This window comes from Hevea brasiliensis, chromosome 8, assembly GCF_030052815.1.
Source record: "Hevea brasiliensis isolate MT/VB/25A 57/8 chromosome 8, ASM3005281v1, whole genome shotgun sequence".
Lineage (NCBI taxonomy): Eukaryota > Viridiplantae > Streptophyta > Magnoliopsida > Malpighiales > Euphorbiaceae > Hevea > Hevea brasiliensis.
The window spans coordinates 96031077-96051163 of NC_079500.1; the positions used below are offsets into that span (position 1 = coordinate 96031077).

Below are 20087 nucleotides of genomic sequence, written 5' to 3' on the forward strand. Positions count from 1 at the left end.
TTTGTAATAGTTTATATATAATGTGTTTAATATAATTTGTTTTAATGTATCGTTATATTATATATTAAAATTTTCCATAATATAGTCAATTTATTCAATTCTATTATTTAATTCTTTAATCTTTTAATATATAATTTACATTGTGCTTTAATTCTTAGTATATAATTTGTTTAAATAATTTGTAAATTATATAAAATTGCATTTTCTTTTTGTCATTTTGATAGGACAATATTTGAATGGATTCTTCGAACTAAAATTCTACCCAAGCAAATAGCACTAGTGCCACTTCTTCAAAAACTAGGGAGGAAGAATTTAATCATCTGTGGAGATATGTAACTAAACTAGAGAAAACTGGAGAAGGAGGGGGTAATTGTAAATGTACATGCAATTTTTGTGGACAAGAAAAGCAAGGGACTTATACTAGAGTGAGGGCTCATTTATTGAAAATCACTGGAAAAGGGATTGGTGTGTGTAAAAAAGTGATGAATGATAGTATTTCTGAAATGAGGAAACAGGAGGATGAGGCAACAAACAAAATTACCAATTCACAATCTAGGCGAGTTTCTTTGCCTATTAGTATAACTTCTGTTCCTTCATTGAATATGACTGAACCAAGTATTTCAACAGCTTTGAAGAAAAGAAGAGTTAATGATTCTCCTCTTGGTAGAGCTTTTGACTTGCAAACTAGAGCTCAATTAGATGCAAAGATTGCTAGAATGTTCTACACTGGGGATCTACCTTTTAATTTTGCTAGAAATCCTTATTATGTGAGTTCTTATTCTTTTGCTGCTAATCATGTTTTGGATGGTTATGTGCCGCCTGGTTATAACAAATTGAGAACCACATTACTTCAACAAGAAAAAGCAAATGTAGAGAGGTTGTGACACCCCGTACCCGTGTACAGTATACCCGAGTAAGTAATGCCACACGGTGTACCGGCACACTCTAATATACCCTAATTAATTTTCATCATAATTTTGAATATAACTTGTAAAATATAACTCATTTAAGTCATTTATTGAAATCATAATTTATTTGAGGTTCCGTAAATTTTAAAGAAAATCCGGCAGAGTACCGGCTAAAAATGGAGAAAACAGTTCTTCGGAACCTGTGAAAAACACTTCCAATAAACAAATTCATTCATTCTCAACTCCAATATCATCACAAAACTCAATATCAAGATCTCAACATTTCAATTTCAATTCTCAATCATCCATCACATGTGATGATCACATATAAATCATAAATAACCATTTACTTTTCCATTCACAAATACAATTTTCATAATTTACATAAACCTCAATATACATTACACAAGTTTAATTACATATGAGAAAATCAAAATTAAGTTACAAAATGTCAAAATGACACCTAGTGTCCTACCAATGCAATCGCAGTTGAGGTGACACGGACACTGTGCAGAGCTGCAGGATGGACTCACCCAGTCTGTGGTCTACTGGGCTCACGATCTGTATCTCCAGTACCTACGCGTGGCAAAAGCAACGCGCTAAGCAATAATGCTTAGTGGTGCAATAATATAATAAAAGAAAATAGCAAGAAATTAAATGTGTAGTGAATGTGTACGTTTTATTTGTTTGGTATTTGTATATCATTTACTTTATCCACTTTTATTCATTTGGTTGCCCCAAGTAACCTACACTAGACGACTGGACTGGATAACGGGTAAACTGGCACTGGGTATCTAGTACCTCGGGCCGTCACACCATCGGTCACATATGCATCTCCCGGTGTGCAACAAAACAACTAACAAGCTGTAAATAATATCAGGCACAAGGCCAAGTCTCAATACAAGGTCAGAATGGCTAAAAGCCATGAAATCACAGAATGGCATATTGCCATGTGCAGTACTGCTAACTGAACCCTATTGGCATGCCAAACTATCCAAACCAATCATGTTAGGTATACTAGGGCATTTGAAACTTTTAAATTCTTCAATTTGTGCATTTCAAGTTTTGGGGTACTATTCACCTCATTGGTCAACAAAAATGTTGACTTTTGGATAAAAAATATGTGTATTAGTTTTAACACCCCAAACATACCACATTTTGTATTTAAAACTTGTTGGAATTGATTGCCATTTCCATTTCTCAACTTAAATCTAGGATGGCAGAATTTTCAGTTTTGGAGACCCAACTTTACTGTTCCATTGGGCCCTGTTACAGTAGGAATTTGAAGAAATGGCAAACATGAAAGTTGTTCTTTATTTTGTCTAGTTGAATTTTCTTTTTTGAATCACTCCATTTGGAGTTTTGTAGCTCCAGATATGGTCCAAAAACCACAGCTGGCCGGATTACCATTCTGCAGAAATTACCATATCTACAGTAACATGAACAGTGACTGTGAGTGCATGTTTGAATTGGTTCTGGCCATAATTTGGGGTAGGTTCCTTCATGAAAGTTGTTTTTCTATGTCTTAACTTGTTGCTGTAAAAATTTCAGGTCAATTGACCAAATCTACAGTGAGTTATGGCCAAATGAACAGTTGGTCATTCTGCAGAATCAGTTGCAGGGTATCCGGATTGGGGCCAAGTTTTGGTCCTCTTGCTTTGGTCTTTTGGGCATGGTTTCTTCAGCAAAAATGTGTCATTATAAGCCTAGTTTCATGTCCAATTGGCCAAACACCAATTGGACCAACACAGCCCAAGTTATGGCAGTCCAAGTGGACTGAATTTTGATCCTCTCCACGCCCTAGGGCAGCCTACATCTTCACTTTGCAATCCTATTTTTCAGTCCAAATTGTGCTCAACTTACCTAAAATAGTCACTAATTGACCATTAAAATGTTCTCTAACAATTTCCTAAGCCAAGTCAATCTTTCACTTCTCAAAACCCTAATGTCCAATTCAAATTACACATAAACCTTAATTAGCATACTAGTTCAACATCCATGCATATTCATACCTTAAACATCATTTCTAGCCACTCTAAGTTCATTAAAACAATCAAACTCATCCTTCCTTAGGGCTGCCGAAAATTGAAGATACCCTAACATAGATGATTTACTTCAAATTCTTACAATTTCTTGTCTTAAAATGATGCTCTAACAAGGATTAAAGGAGTGAGAGTGAAAGTATAGCACTAACCTTGAATAGGGCAAATTTTTCCTAAGCTTGAACTTCACTTTCTTTTGTTTTCTTGGCTGCCAAACACTCTAGCAACGTTGGGTGACCAATTTTTGTGAAGGGACCTAAGGGTTTTGGGGTGAAAAATCAAGGATTTAAGGTATGAAAGAACAAGAATTATGGAGGAAGAAGAAGAAGCTCACGGCTGGCTGAAGAAGAAGAAGGAAACAGCAGAATTTTTGGGTCTATTTGTCTCTTTTAATTGTTTTAAGAAGGCTTGTTGAATGGTGATTGGTGGAGGGTATGTAAATGACATCATGTGATGTCATTATCCCTAATTTCCTTCATTTTTCTTTTCTTTTCTTTTCTACCACATTTCAATTTAATTTTTAGCAATATTTATTCATATTTTGAGTCATAATAATTATTTACTTAACTGGACAAGTCGGCCAAAAATCACCTCTGAAGGCGAAATGACCAAAATGCCCTCCGTTTGGCTTAACGGGTCAAAATTGTCTGTACCGATTGAAAAATTTTTTTAGGTATTTTCTTGGCATTCTAATGCCATGGGAACCTCAATGACCCTTCTCTTGAGTCCCAAAAATTATTTTATGAATTTTTCCTCGGGTCTAGGGCTCCTCGTTGCGAGAACCGCAACTTCCCTCTGGTTACCCATCGCTTGGGCACCGGCTCGTTTAACTCGGTTGTATTTTATTTCTAAAATTTTACCAAATTTTTCTTATTAATATTTGAGTTAATTATGGTCCCTCACTGTAGTTTAAATATTTTTCCGGACGTTCTAGCTGTCCGGACCGACACCGGTCACCGGAACAGTAGAATGTACAGAATTGCTACCGGGAGGGTGTTACAACTCTTCCCCTCTAATTTAAATTTCGTCCTCGAAATTTACCTGATGCAAACAGTTGAGGGAACTGTTGCCTCATCGTCTCTTCACTTTCCCAAGTTGCCTTCTCGGTGTTGTGGTGCCTCCAAAGCACTTTCACCAGTGGAATCTGCTTGTTCCTCAACACTTTCACTTCCCGAGCTAGGATCCGTAGAGGTTCTTCTTCATACGTCAAATCCGGTTGTATTTCAATTTCTTCCCTGGAGATGACATGCGAAGGATCTGAGCGGTATCTTCTGAGCATGGACACGTGGAACACATTGTGGATCTTATCCAGCTCTGGTGGTAAAGCTAGCCTATAGGCCACTGGACCCACACGTTCAATGACTTCATATGGGCCAATGAACCTAGGGCTCAACTTACCTTTTCTTTCAAACCTCAACACTTTCTTCCATGGTGACACCTTGAGGAACACTTTGTCGCCAACCACATATTCTATTTCTTTTCTCTTCAAGTTGACATAGGATTTCTGTCTGTCTGAGGCAACCTTGAGATTGGCTTTAATTAGTTTCACTTTCTCCTCAGTCTGTTTCACAGTGTCAGCCCTACCAGCTTGTCTTCACCCAATTCACCCAAAGACACTGAGTTCTACATTTTCTCCCATACAAGGCTTCATATGGGGCCATTTGAATGCTAGCTTGGTAGCTATTGTTGTATGCAAATTACGCGATGGGAGGTATCTATCCCAACTTCCTCAAACTCAATGACACAACTCCTCAAAGATATCCTCAAGGACACGACATATATATTATGTAATTGATATCATTTAAATTCAAAATTTGTATCAATTACATTGGTTTCAATTGTTTACAGGATTACTCTTCGATTGCCCATCCGTCGAGGATGGAAAGTCTTTGAAGTGGAGTTGTGTACCCAAGGATTCATGCAACTTCTTCCAAAATCTCGATGTAAACCTTGGGTCTCGATCGATATGATGGAAAGTGGAATTCCATGCGATCTAACTATCTCACTGATATACAATTCTGCTAACTTCTCTAGTGAGTAGTCAGTCCTAACTGGTAGAAAGTGTGCTGATTTCGTCAATCTATCAACTATCACCCATGCTGCATCATGTTTCTTCCGGGTGAGAGGTAAACCACTTACAAAATCCATAGTGACCCGATCCCATTTCCATTCAGGTATGCGTATAGGCTGTAGCAAACCCGATGGAACTTGATGTTCTGCCTTGACTTGCTGACATGTCAAGCATTTAGTCACATAGTCAGCTATGTCCTTCTTCATACCAGGCCACCAATACTGGAGCTTCAGATCATGATACATCTTTGTACTTCCTGGGTGCATAGCATATACACTAGTGTGTGCCTCTTTTAGAATATTGACCTTCAATTCCCCATCATCTGGTACACACAGTCTTTCTTTGTAATACAGACACCCATTTACCTTCACCTCATAATCAGTTGCTTTTCCTTCTGGGATTTTGCTCATAATGGCCGTTAATTTTCCATCTGCCATTTGCCCATCCAAAATCTGTCAGAGCAGTTTGGCCTCACTTGCAACTCAGCCAAAATAGCTCCATCTCGAATCAAAGTTAGACGGGCATTCAATGATCTCAAAGCGGTGACGGACTTTCTGCTCAAAGCATTAGCAACTACATTTGCCTTCCCAGGATGGTAGTCAATTACACAGTCATAATCCTTTAAGAATTCAATCCATCGCCTCTGTCTAAGGTTGAGCTCCTTCTGGGTTGGCAAGTATTTCAAGCTTTTGTGGTCTGTGTAAATGTAGCACTTTTCACCATACAAGTAATGCCTCCATATCTTCAGTGCGAAGATAATTGCTGCAAGTTCTAGATCATGGGTAGGGTAGTTCTGTTCATGTGGTCTTAGCTGTCTGGAAGCATAAGCGACCACTTTCCCCTCTTGCATCAATACACACCCTAACCCATTATGAGAGGCATCACCGTAGACCACGAAGTCCTTTCCTGACACTGGCTGTGTTAACACTGGTGCCTCTGTCAACATAGCCTTCAACTTCTCAAAACTGGTCTGACACTTGTCATTCCAGTCAAATCTGACATTCTTGTGTAACAACTTGGTCATTGGAGCAGCTATTAAGGAAAATCCCTTTACAAATCTTCTGTAATACCCAGCTAGCCCCAAGAAGCTTCTGACCTCAGTTGTGTTTCTGGGAGGCTTCCATTCCATCACTGCTTCTATTTTCTTGGGATCCACCCTAATCCCATCAGCTGACACTATGTGTCCAAGGAATGCAATCTCATTCAGCCAAAAGTCACACTTGGACAACTTAGCATACAGTTCCTTTTCTCTCAGGGTTTGCAGAACAATCCACAAATGCTCATCATGTTCTTCCCTGGTCTTAGAATACACCAAAATATCATCAATAAAGACCACTACGAACCGATCTAGGTATGGATGGAAGATACGGTTCATAAGGTCCATAAATGCCGCTGGTGCATTTGTTAGGCCAAAGGGCATCACCAGAAACTCATAATGCCCGTATCGAGTCCTGAATGCAGTCTTGGGCACATCTACATCCTTCACCCTCAACTGATGATACCCTGATCTGAGATCAATCTTAGAAAATACTCCTGCTCCCTTCAACTGATCAAACAGATCGTCAATTCTAGGCAACGGATATTTGTTCTTCACAGTCACTTTATTCAACTGCCGGTAATCGATGCATAGCCTCAAAGTCCCATCCTTCTTTTTCACAAACAGTACTGGAGCTCCCCATGGTGACACACTGGGGCGTATAAACCCCTTTTCCAGCAACTCTTGCAACTGAGTTTTCAACTCCCTCAATTCAGTGGGTGCCATCCTATAAGGAGCAATGGAAATGGGTCTGATCTTGCAGTTGTCTCAATAGCAAATTCAACTTCCCTTTCTCGGTGGCAAACTGTGCAACTCTTCAGGAAATACCTCTGGGAAGTCTCTCACTGTGGGTATGTCACTCAGGTTTGGCTTAGCCTGCCTAGTATCCACCACATGTGCTAGGTAGGCTTCACAGCCTTTTCTCATCATTCTTCTTGCAACTGTGGCTGAGATGACATTGGACAAGAAATCTGTCCTTTCCCCCACAACTGTGATCTCATTACCCTCTGAAGTTTTTAGAGAAATTCTCTTCAATTTGCAATCAACTATTGCCTGATGACGTGACAACCAGTCCATTCCCAAAATCACGTCAAACTCATGGAAAGGCAACTCAATCAGGTCTGCCAAGAATTCATACCCCTGAATCCTCAACGGGCAACCCTTGTATACTTTGTTCACTACTACACTGTGGCCCAATGGATTAGTGACTAGAATGTCTTGGTCACTCTCCCCTACCAATATCCCCCTTTCTACGGGTAGGTTGATGCAAATGTAGGAATGAGTGGATCCTGGATCCACCAATGCATGCACAGGAGTAGTGTAGAGGGAGAACGTACCCCTGATGACGTCCGGGGCATCTTGCTCCTCCTGAGCTCTCAGGGCATAATTTCTGGCAGGTGGTCTGTTATCTGGCCTCTCTGGCCTGGCTCGATGAGCCTCGTGATGGTCCCACAGATTTACGGACCTTCTACCCCTTGGTGGTGCAGGGAGTGCATGTCGCTTGTGTTGGAGCATTGTAGTAGTTCTGCGTGGGCGCTTCTTCAAGCGATGCTCTGTTGACCCACACCTCAAGCAGGCACCAGTTACTCTCCAACATTCCCCCTTGTGCCATTTCAGGCAATGCGGACATGCAGAAGATGTTGGGGCTGGTCCCCTAAACCCCATCCCTGGAGAGCTGCCCACTGATGGTGTGGACTGACCTCTCCTAGGGGTGAACTGTGGCCTGGGCCCCTGAGACTGACCCTGACCCTGTGGTTGACCTGAACTCTGTGCAGGTGGACCTCTGAACTTCTTCCCAAATGCAGGAGCTGAACTAGACTGACCCGGTCCCCTCTTCTGCTGTCTCTCTCTTCTAGTATGCTCACTGATTCTTACTTTTTCCACCTTTATTGTAGCTTCCACTAACTTGGTAAATTCTGGGATTCCCAGGGCAGTGAGCTGGATCTTGATGTTGTCATTTAGTCCCTCTTCAAATCTCTTACATCTTTCAGCTTCATTAGGGACTATCTCCCTTCCATAGCGGCTTAATCGAACAAATTCCTTCTCATATTCGGCCACTGACAACTGTCTCTGCCTCAGGTTAATAAACTCTCTTCTTCTCTCTTCCAGGTATACAGTACCCACATATTTCTTCTTGAACTCGGAGAGAAAGAAGTCCTAAGTTACAGCTTCTGGCTGCACTTCAATGGACACAGTGTCCCACCATTCGTAGGCATCGTCTTGCAACAAGGATACTGCAGCTTCTAGGTTTTGCTCTGGGGTGCAGTGGAGTTGTTTTAGAACTTTGCCCGTTCTGTTCAACCAATTCTCGGCTGCAACAGAGTCATCTTCTCTCTTGCCATAGAAGTCCACAGCTCCAAACTTCCTTAACCTTTCCAGGTGTGATTTATGCTGTGGAGCTGGTGGTGGTGGTGGTGGTGCTGGCATTACCCCGGCCATTTGTCTGAAGAAGTCGGCCATTTGTTGGAACATGGCCTGTGGAGGCTGAGCAGGCTCTACTTGAGCTGGCAGAGCAGATTCTCTCATGCCCCCAGTCTCAGCTGCTGCAGGTGGAGCATGACTCTCCACTTCCTCCTCAACGGCTCTCTGAGATGAAGGATCCATATCCTATTCAAAATAAGAAAGATAAACAGATCTGCGTTAGTGTCACCTCGACTCTTACAAATGCAATGCATGGTATGGACTCAATCTAGGCCCAGAAATGCCTAAACCATGCTCTGATACCACTAAATGTGACACCCCGTACCCGTGTACAGTATACCCGAGTAAGTAATGCCACACGGTGTACCGGCACACTCTAATATACCCTAATTAATTTTCATCATAATTTTGAATATAACTTGTAAAATATAACTCATTTAAGTCATTTATTGAAATCATAATTTATTTGAGGTTCCGTAAATTTTAAAGAAAATCCGGCAGAGTACCGGCTAAAAATGGAGAAAACAATTCTTCGGAACCTATGAAAAACACTTCCAATAAACAAATTCATTCATTCTCAACTCCAATATCATCACAAAACTCAATATCAAGATCTCAACATTTCAATTTCAATTCTCAATCATCCATCACATGTGATGATCACATATAAATCATAAATAACCATTTACTTTTCCATTCACAAATACAATTTTCATAATTTACATAAACCTCAATATACATTACACAAGTTTAATTACATATGAGAAAATCAAAATTAAGTTACAAAATGTCAAAATGACACCTAGTGTCCTACCAATGCAACTGCGAAGTTGAGGTGACACGGACCTTTGTGCAGGCTGCAGGATGGACTCACCCGATCTGTGGTCTCTGGGCTCACGATCTGTATCTCTAGTACCTACGCGTGGCAAAAGCAACGCGCTAAGCAATAATGCTTAGTGGTGCAATAATATAATAAAAGAAAATAGCAAGAAATTAAATGTGTAGTGAATGTGTACGTTTTATTTGTTTGGTATTTGTATATCATTTACTTTATCCACTTTTATTCATTTGGTTGCCCCAAGTAACCTACACTAGACGACTGGACTAGATAACGGGTAAATAGCGCTTTGGGTATCTAGTACCTCGGGCCACACCATCGGTCACATATGCATCTCCAGATTGTAATGAGCGGCTAACAAGTCAGAATAATATCAGGCACAAGGCCAAGTCTCAATACAAGGTCAGAATGGCTAAAAGCCATGAAATCACAGAATGACATATTGCCATGTGCAGTACTTCTAACTGAACCCTATTGGCATGCCAAACTATCCAAACCAATCATGTTAGGTATACTAGGGCATTTGAAACTTTTAAATTCTTCAATTTGTGCATTTCAAGTTTTGGGGTCACTATTCACCTCATTGGTCAACAAAAATGTTGACTTTTGGATAGAAAATATGTGTATTAGTTTTAACACCCCAAACATACCACATTTTGTATTTAAAACTTGTTGGAATTGATTGCCATTTCCATTTCTCAACTTAAATCTAGGAGGGCAGAATTTTCAGTTTTGGAGACCCAACTTTACTGTTCCATTGGGCCCTGTTACAGTGGGAATTTGAAGAAATGGAAAACATGAAAGTTGTTCCTTATTTTGTCTAGTTGAATTTTCTTTTTTGAATCACTCCATTTGGAGTTTTGTAGCTCCAGATATGGTCCAAAAACCACAGCTGGCCGGATTACCATTCTGCAGAAATTACCATATCTACAGTAACATGAACAGTGACTGTGAGTGCATGTTTGAATTAGTTCTGGCCATAATTTGGGGTAGGTTCCTTCATGAAAGTTGTTTTTCTATGTCTTAACTTGTTGCTGTAAAAATTTCAGGTCAATTGACCAAATCTACAGTGAGTTATGGCCAAATGAACAGTTGGTCATTCTACAGAATCAGTTGCAGGGTATCCGGATTGGGGCCAAGTTTTGGTCCTCTTGCTTTGGTCTTTTGGGCATGGTTTCTTCAGCAAAAATGTGCCATTATAAGCCTAGTTTCATGTCCAATTGGCCAAACACCAATTGGACCAACACAGCCCAAGTTATGGCAGTCCAAGTGGACTGAATTTTCAGTCCCTCTGCTGCTGTCCTAGGGCAGCCTACATCTTCACTTTGCAATCCTATTTTTCAGTCCAAATTGTGCTCAACTTACCTAAAATAGTCACTAATTGACCATTAAAATGTTCTCTAACAATTTCCTAAGCCAAGTCAATCTTTCACTTCTCAAAACCCTAATGTCCAATTCAAATTACACATAAACCTTAATTAGCATACTAGTTCAACATCTATGCATATTCATACCTTAAACATCATTTCTAGCCACTCTAAGTTCATTAAAACAATCAAACTCATCCTTCCTTAGGGCTGCCGAAAATTGAAGATACCCTAACATAGATGATTTACTTCAAATTCTTACAATTTCTTGTCTTAAAATGATGCTCTAACAAGGATTAAAAGAGTGAGAGTGAAAGTATAGCACTAACCTTGAATAGGGCAGATTTTTCCCAAGCTTGAACTTCACTTTCTTTTGTTTTCTTGGCTGCCAAACACTCTAGCAACGTTGGGTGACCAATTTTTGTGAAGGGACCTAAGGGTTTTGGGGTGAAAAATCAAGGATTTAAGGTATGAAAGAACAAGAATTATGGAGGAAGAAGAAGAAGCTCACGGCTGGCTGAAGAAGAAGAAGGAAACAGAAGAATTTTTGGGTCCATTTGTCTCTTTTAATTGTTTTAAGAAGGCTTGTTGAATGGTGATTGGTGGAGGGTATGTAAATGACATCATGTGATGTCATTATCCCTAATTTCCTTCATTTTTCTTTTCTTTTCTTTTCTACCACATTTCAATTTAATTTTTAGCAATATTTATTCATATTTTGAGTCATAATAATTATTTACTTAACTGGACAAGTCGGCCAAAAATCACCTCTGAAGGCGAAATGACCAAAATGCCCTCCGTTTGGCTTAACGGGTCAAAATTGTCTGTACCGATTGAAAAATTTTTCTAGGTATTTTCTTGGCATTCTAATGCCATGGGAACCTCAATGACCCTTCTCTTGAGTCCCAAAAATTATTTTATGAATTTTTCCCCGGGTCTAGGGCTCCTCGTTGCGAGAACCGCAACTTCCCTCTGGTTACCCATCGCTTGGGCACCAGCTCGTTTAACTCGGTTGTATTTTATTTCTAAAATTTTTACCAAATTTTTCTTATTAATATTTGAGTTAATTATGGTCCCTCACTGTAGTTTAAATATTTTTCCGAACGTTCTAGCTGTCCGGACCGACACCGGTCACCGGAACAGTAGAATGTACGGAATTGCTACCGGGAGGGTGTTACAGAGGTTGCTTGAACCAATTAAAAGCACTTGGTTAGAAAAGGGTGTTAGTATTGTGAGTGATGGATGGAGTGATCCCCAGAGGAGGCCTTTGATTAATTTTATGATTGTTTCTGAGTCTGGCCCCATGTTTATCAAATCTGTAGATTGTTCTGGTGAAGTGAAAGATAAGCAATTTATTGCTAATTTGCTAAAAGAAGTAATTGATGAGGTGGGTCATCAAAAAGTGGTACAAGTCATTACTGATAATGCTTCAAATTGTAAAGGTGCTGGAGAAATCATTGAGGGAATGTTTCCACATATTTATTGGACTCCTTGTGTTGTGCACACTCTTAATCTTGCTTTGAAGAATATATGTGCAGCAAAAAATTTGGAAACTAATCAAGAAACTTATGATGTGTGTCACTGGATCACTGAAATCCATGGGGATGCTTTGCAAATCAAGAATTTTATAATGAATCATTCCATGAGGCTTGCAATTTATAATCAGTTTAGCCCTTTGAAATCGCTTTCAGTTGCTGACACTTGTTTTGCTTCTATTGTTGTGATGCTTAAAAGATTTAAACTTATTAGGCGTGCTTTAGAAGTAATGGTTATGAGTGATCAATGGGCACAATACCGAGAAGATGACCAAGGCAAAGCTAGATTTGTTCGTGATAAAGTGGTAGATGAGGATTGGTGGGAAAATGTTGATTACATCATTGCTTTTACTGGGCCCATTTATGACATGATCAGAGTTTGTGACACAGACAAACCATGCATTCATTTGGTTTATGAGTTGTGGGATTCTATGATTGAAAAGGTGAAGCAAGTTATTTTTGATCATGAAGGAAAGCAAGCAGATGAGTTTTCTCCTTTTTATTTTGTGGTTCATCGAATTCTTGTTGATCGTTGGGCAAAGAGCAACACTCCCCTTCATTGTTTAGCCCATTCATTAAATCCAAGGTAAATTTCTAACTTACATACTCATCTTCTTGTTCTAATTTTTTTTTTCTAAATTTATTTTCTTATTTTTGAAGATTTTATAGTGAAAAATGGCTTCAAGAGGGAGAAGGTAGAGTGCCTCCTCATATGGATGGAGAAGTATCAACTGAGAGAATTAAATGCTTTATGAGGATTTTTTCTAATGAAGATGAGCGAATTAGAGCAAATGATGAATTTGCAAATTTTTCTTTGAAAAGTGGACCTTTTGTTGATCCTGATTCTATTGGAAGTATGTATGTTATAGATCCTAAGAAATGGTGGGCATGTTTTGGTTCTAATGCACCTTTACTTCAAAGGTTGGCCTTTAAAGTGCTTGGACAACCTACTTCCTCCTCTTGTTGTGAAAGAAATTGGAGTATTTATTCCTTCATTCATTCATGCAGAATGAATAAATTAACTCCAAAACGTGCAGAGGACTTGGTTTTTATCCATAATAATCTTCATCTTCTGTCGAGAAACTCCTTCCAATATTATGATGAGAAGACAAAATTGTGGGATGTTGGTGGTGATCAATTTGGGAGTATGGAAGATGTGGGAGTTCTTGAATTTGCCAACCTTTCATTGGATGAACCAGAGTTAGAGTCTGTTTTGTTTGATGAAAATGCAACTACAAGCATGGAGAAGGAGAATGAGAAAGACAGTGAAGTTGAAGAAATGTCATAAATTTCATTATCTTTTCTTTTTTAACATTTGAATGTGTTGTAGTTAATATTTATTTCTTATAAGTATGAAACTTCTAAATATGTATTTTTATAGTTGAATTTAAATGTTGATTTGAATTTTACTTATTATTAAACATCTTTCATGATATATATATATATATATATATATATATTTATTTATAAATATACCCCTATATTTTTTATATTTACACGTTTCCCCCACGTTTCCATTTCCTATGTTTTTTAAAATGCCGTTTCCCCGTGTCCGTTTCCGTGTTTCCCCGTGTCTGCGTTTCCGTTTTCGTGCTACATAGGTAATAGGATGGTAATGATAAATTGGTAATGATGGTGGTTGTGGTAGCGGTGGTGATGGTTGTATTGGTGGCAGAGTAGGGATAGTGAAGGCAGAAGTAATAGTGGCCGAGTAGTGATAATGGTAATAGTATTGATAATAAATAAATAAATAATTAATTAAAATAAGTAATCATACATCTATTTATTAACCATTATATTATTTTAAGTGTATTTAATTATGCTAGGTAATTATCATTCTATTATAATAAATTTTTGTGTTATCAACAATGTAATAAAATATGCAATGTAATTGTGATTTTTTTTATAACTTTGATTACATTATTACAAACATGGCCTAAATGATATTTTTATATCTTTATCAATATAAAATTATATCAATTGTTTTTAAAAAAATTGTTTATTAATATATAAAATAGAATTATGATTAATTAGAAGTTTTATCATTATCAAAATTTTATTATAAGGATTTAAAATATAAAAAATAAATATGAAATTATACTATTAAAATAAAATAACAAATAATTTACATAACATGCAAAACAAATATATACATCAGTGATAAATTTTGGTTAATTAAAAATTAAGAAGAAAAGAAAAAAAAAAAAAGGCAAAAGCCCCTTTTAAATGCTTAACAATTATTATTAGAGTCAAATAAGTACTTATCAATTATGTTGATTCTTTAAATCCCTTATAATTATAGCACTCACAATTACTCTCAGAATCAAATAAGCCCTAATTATTCTATTTAAAACCTATGAATTGAAAATTCATTTTTATAAGCCCCCACTTGATCTTGCGTATATTCCATTAAAAATAAATCCACCACGTCTAATACCACTAGGTCATGCAAGGCATGAAAATTATCTTTTATTTCCATCATAGGGCATGCTGAAAAAGCATTAAATTTAGCTTTGAGCATGTTAATTGGCAGTAATAATGTATAACATTCATATTTTAATTATTTGTCTTTTATTAATAGAATTAAAAAACAGAGAGAGAGCAGTAGGGAGTTTAGTTCTTAGACTATGTAATAAAAATAATTATCAACTAATCATTTGTCCATTACATGTAAATTACATGATAGATATTAGACTTTTTTGACCTAAATTTTCAATGTTTTAACATAAATTTTAAATGTTTTGACTTTAAAATTAATTGTCAGAGTCTTAAATGGATTAATTAAATTGATAATGACCTTAAATAGATCAACTCAATTGTCAGAATATTTAAAGTGTATTCGGTATGAGATTAATAAAGAATAATTTTTATATTTATAACTTTAATCCTTATTAATGTTGTTTGAATACTTAAGATAAAATTTATTAACTTTTTACCTTGTTAATAGTTATACATTTTGAAAGGCTAAACATTAATTTTGGGGAGTCGAGGTCAATAATTATTCTTAAAGTTAAAACTTACGAGGATATCATTTAACTTTCAATATTTTAATCTTTTACCAAACAGATCCTAAAAGTAATTGTCTCTAATGGGGTGAGTAGGCTTCATTAATATTGGACAAAATATTAACATTGAGTATCTAAGTTATTAACCTTGAATATCTAAGTTAATAATTAACCTTTCCAAATGTTAAAACTTCTAAAAGTAGTATATAATTCTTAAATTTTTAACCTTTCACTAAATACATTCAGCACTTAAAAAGCCTTTTTGCCAAATAAAAATATTTTTTGTAATTACTTAATTTAAAATAAAGTAAAATTAGTTTGTTATGAAAAATAAAATAATTTAACAAAATTTTAAAACATTAACATTTTGTAAAACGACACTATTTTTCATAAAATAATCGATTACAGAAAATTTTATTAATTTAATAAAAAAATAATTTTTTAATATTTTAAATTGTCATATTTTTCACAATATTTTAAAATTTAATTTAAATAATACATGTTAAATGTGAAATACTAAATAAATATATTTTATTTAATTTTATTTATAATATTTATAATATTATTAAAAATATTATATGACTTTTTATGTGAAAAAATTTTATTTTTTTTAGTAAATTAATAAATTTCTGTAATTAATTATTTTATAAAAATATCATTTTTAGGGGTGAGCATTATTCAGATTAAACCGAATAAATCGAATCAAATCACCTTAATTTAGTAATTTGGTTCGATTCTCAACATAATTTTGCTTGGTTCGTTTTTATATTTTAAGAATTTCTGTTATTTTGATTTGGTTCGATTTTAGAGAGAAAAAATTAATTGAATAGGATCGAACTGAATAGTTTTATTAATTTTTGAATTGATTTATTTTTATAGTAAATTTATGAATTATATGTAATTTTATATATATAAATTGTTCAATTTCATTGATTAATGACTATTAAATTCAAATCAAGATTAAAATTAAATCAAATAACTTAAAAATTAATTCTAAATTAAAAAATAATTAAAACTCAAAACTAATCAATTTGAATCGAACTAATTAAAATAAAACAGTTAAATTTGATTCAATTTTTCAATCATTTTAGTTAATATGGTAAATCAGTTTTCATGATTTGATTTCTTTCGATTGAATTCAATTTGAGGTAAATGCTCACCTCTAATCATTTTATAAAAATTAAATGTAATGAATTCTAAAATTTTATTAAATTAACTTATTTTACATAATAAAATAATATTCATTTTATTTTAAATCAAGCAACTATTAAATATTCCATTAACAGATGTTCTAAACACGAAGGTTTCCCCATGCCGGTGCGTTTCGCTGCATCGTGTCAACACTCTGAGAAATTATATCCTTCAAATTTTCCCAAACTCTCTTCCATATATGTTGTATGACCCTAGAATTGAACCCTCCCAAATCCCCACATTGCATCTCTCTATATCGGCCTCTCTCCATGCATCCATACGGTCAAGTTGCTGAATTTATGATACATATCCTTTTGGAAGAGGCAAAATGGCGTTTCGATAGCTGCAGAGCATGTGAAAAATCAAGCAATCAGTAGAACCCAGCTATAGAAAGGTTTACGCTCACTTGTAAGTTCTAACATAATCAGTTATGATTGCGTTTCTCTGGAGAAGAACACTACAAATGCCAGTTCCTACTTGTGTGTTTTCACTGCTAAACTCCACAATCCAACTTGGTTGTATTCAAAATGGCTTCTTATTCAGTGTTAAATCTCTGTCAACATCTTTGAAACCTGTGGACCATGAACATAAGAAATACCCTTATACAGTGTCTTATCTTGTACGCTCATGCGGGTTTTCCCTGGAATCTGCAGAATCTATATCTAAGAAAGTAAAATTTGAATCCCCTGATAAACCGGATGCAGTGGTTAGCATTCTCACAGACTACGGACTCACGAAATACGACATCTCTAGGCTTATTAAGAGATCGCCCGAGCTGATTTTGGCCAATCCTACTAAGACCCTTTTGCCCAAACTGGAGTTTCTACGTTCTATCGGTGTTTCAGGCTCAATACTTGGTCAGATGGTGTCTTGGAACTCTTGCTTTGTGCGCTATAGCTTTGAACTGCGTATCATTCCTTGCTATAATATCCTCAAAAGTGTGCTTGTTTCTGATGTGAAAGTGGTCAAGTCTTTGAAGTGCATATCTGAGATTGATTTCTGCTCGTTGCTCGAGAATATGTTATTGAAATTGGATTTGACCCTCTGAAGTCCACATTTGCACATGCACTGGTAGTTGTGTCTCGCCCTAATGTCTGGGAGCGGAAGATGGTGGTTTATAGGAGTTGTGGCCTATCAGAAGATGAAATTTGGTCGGTTATCAGAAAGTTTCCCTCGTGTATGAGTTTCTCAATTGAGAAAATTAGGAACACCATGGATTTTCTTGTCAACGAGATGGGTTGGCTGCCAGCAGATGTTGCCCGAGTTCCAAGTGTTTTAAGTTATAGTTTGGAGAAGAGGATTGTCCCAAGGTGTTCAGTTGTAAAAGTCTTGCTATTGAAGGGTTTGATTAAGGGAGATATTAATTTATGTACTGTATTGAAAAGCACTGAGGAGTACTTCATGAATAATTTTGTGATCGAGTATCAGGAAGAGGTACCTCGACTCTTGAGCATCTTCCGAGGAGAAATAAATATTGTGGAATTGGGATTTGGATCCGAGGAAAAACCCTCATTATCCTCGCTTACTTGATGCTGGTTAATGGGAGTTTGGCCTCATTGGACTTTTACTGGTGAGTATTGACTATACAACTGCCTCCAATGTGGTTCTCCTTATTGGACTTTCACTGGTGAGTACTGACTACACGACTGCCTCCAATGTGGTTCTCTTGTAAGTGGTTTTGTTGCATACCTTCATTTTAATTAGAGATATTTGAGGCATTGATAGGGAAGTCATAGGTGCGGATGACTCAACTGCCTTGCAGCCCTCTAATGGTTTCCAATGCTTCAGTTCAGTCAGTGGTTGATTATAATTGCAGAACTCTCTGCCATCACACTGATAAGAGTTTTGCTCACCTATCCTATCTTCTCTTTCTCGATGATTTGCCATACTAATCCTCTTTTATGCAATTTTTGGCTTGTTTTATAAACGTTCAACACCAACACATGCCCACTTGCATGTATAGATGATCCAACTTTATACATGCATGTTTAAGCATGTTGTCTAGTCTAATGGAGGATTGATAAAATGTTAAACCCTTGCAGAACCAGAACTTGTTAAATTAAAAAGTCCTTATAATGTGTTTTAGTTAATAATTCAATACTTATATTCACATTTATAGATTATTCGGTTAGTCAATGAAAATAAAATTAATCAAAACCCTAAATTGAAATTATTATTTCAAAATTAAGATAAGTCCATTATTTAGTCCTATTGAGCAATAAATGTTGTTTAGGTAATCAAAGAAGTCCATATGAACAAGCAAATGTGAGATTGGCTGGATACCTAAATGCAATTGATAATAAAAAGGCCAGACATGACTAGGCCATCAATCCTGCGTGCTTTGTGTTGGTCAAGTTCAAGCTAAAGTTTCATGAGCATCTCCTCTTCAGTCCTCTAATTCTAAGGACATTATATTATCCCCCTATGTAGATCATCCCTGTCCTCCATGAGGAACCAAACTTTTCTCTAATTTTGCTAAAAAAATCCACCACTGAGAATTTTCCTCAATTGACATCATTTCACTCACTCAAAACTGCAATCAAAAGAGTATTCTTACGAGTATACAATTAAGAATTATTGACATTAACATTTCAATCTTTTTTCCTTGTTAAAATTTCCTCACCAAGAACAAATTCTCATTGAAGATTTTGATTTGTTAGAGAACAAGAAAGTTTAACTAATTTGTTCCCATCTTCATTGATCTTTTTCAAACTTAACCCATTAACAAAAGCCACTCCATGAGTAATCGAGTCTGTCGTAATTAGCAGAGTAACTGAAAAGAAAATCTTTAACTTTTCAAAATACAATGCCTCTAGCCTTTAACACTCTCTGAATCTGAGCAATTTTAACACATCAATTTAACTTGTTTGTTGAGATCAAAACCCTTTGAGGAAACATATTCTTCTTGAATGGACAAATTTACTTTGAGGTCAGGGTCTCTGAGCTTTGATTAATGCTATGAACGGATTGAATTACTTCAAATGGATAGTCAGGCAAACTCCATATTTAATCATTAATCAGTTTAAGTGGAATTAAGATTTCAAAATTGATTAATTACTGGTACATTTCAAAATTTAATATATACAAGTGTATGAGAGAGAACATCCCAAAATACCAAAAATATATTTATAAAGATAGATAAACAATCATATCAGTTCATCACTAATATCTTTTAGTGACACAAAGTTTGTCGTTAATACATTTGTCAATGAGTTTGATTTATACAATATCGTCTTTTAGTGACACAACGTTTATGGCTAATACTTTTATCAACATGATTTATATAAACAACATCATTGCTAATGATGTTTGTCTATAAAAAATCAAAAATTACAAGTTAATATAAATTAAAATTTTGATATTATTTTAATAATATTTCTATTTATATTAAAAATAGTTCTACAATTTTAACCCCCTGAGTATTACTAATTTATTAAAAATTATTTAATTTATTACGATAAGATTAATAAAAAAAATTTTAAATACAGAATCCCAATAATTTATATTTTAATTGTTTTAAATATTTAAAAATTTATAATATTAAATTTTTAAAAATTTTTAAGTTTATAATTTTAAGACATCTGAAAACTCCACTCGTCATGTTATGTATGTATCTAGAAAAATCATTTTTTAATTATATATTTTTTGTTAGATTAGGAAAATGGTGAACCAC

At 35.8% G+C, this 20087-nt stretch overlaps 1 protein-coding gene and 1 non-coding gene across 2 annotated transcripts; both read left to right on the plus strand.

The window, feature by feature from the left end:
• Positions 1-388: 388 nt before the first annotated feature.
• LOC131182361 (uncharacterized) lies at positions 389-13749 on the plus strand. The gene is made up of 3 exons (XM_058151718.1): positions 389-877; positions 11866-12804; positions 12879-13749. The coding sequence occupies exons 1-3, from the start codon at positions 483-485 to the stop codon at positions 13504-13506; spliced, it is 1962 nt and encodes a 653-aa protein (XP_058007701.1). The 5' UTR covers positions 389-482; the 3' UTR covers positions 13507-13749.
• A 2963-nt stretch (positions 13750-16712) lies between these two features.
• On the plus strand, positions 16713-18223 carry LOC110640167 (uncharacterized). Its single transcript, XR_009150818.1, has one exon. It is a non-coding gene; the product is annotated as an uncharacterized LOC110640167 (transcript).
• The last annotated feature ends 1864 nt before the right edge of the window (positions 18224-20087 follow it).

What these genes read in the sequence shown, in the direction of transcription:
- LOC131182361 (XM_058151718.1), top strand. Translation starts at nt 483, where the DNA reads ATGAATGATAGTATTTCTGAAATGAGGAAACAGGAGGATGAGGCAACA. An exon ending in GAAAAAGCAAATGTAGAGAG is followed by an intron (nt 878 to 11,865) that starts GTTGTGACACCC and finishes GGTGTTACAGAG; the next exon opens with GTTGCTTGAACCAATTAAAA. An exon ending in GCCCATTCATTAAATCCAAG is followed by an intron (nt 12,805 to 12,878) that starts GTAAATTTCTAA and finishes TTATTTTTGAAG; the next exon opens with ATTTTATAGTGAAAAATGGC.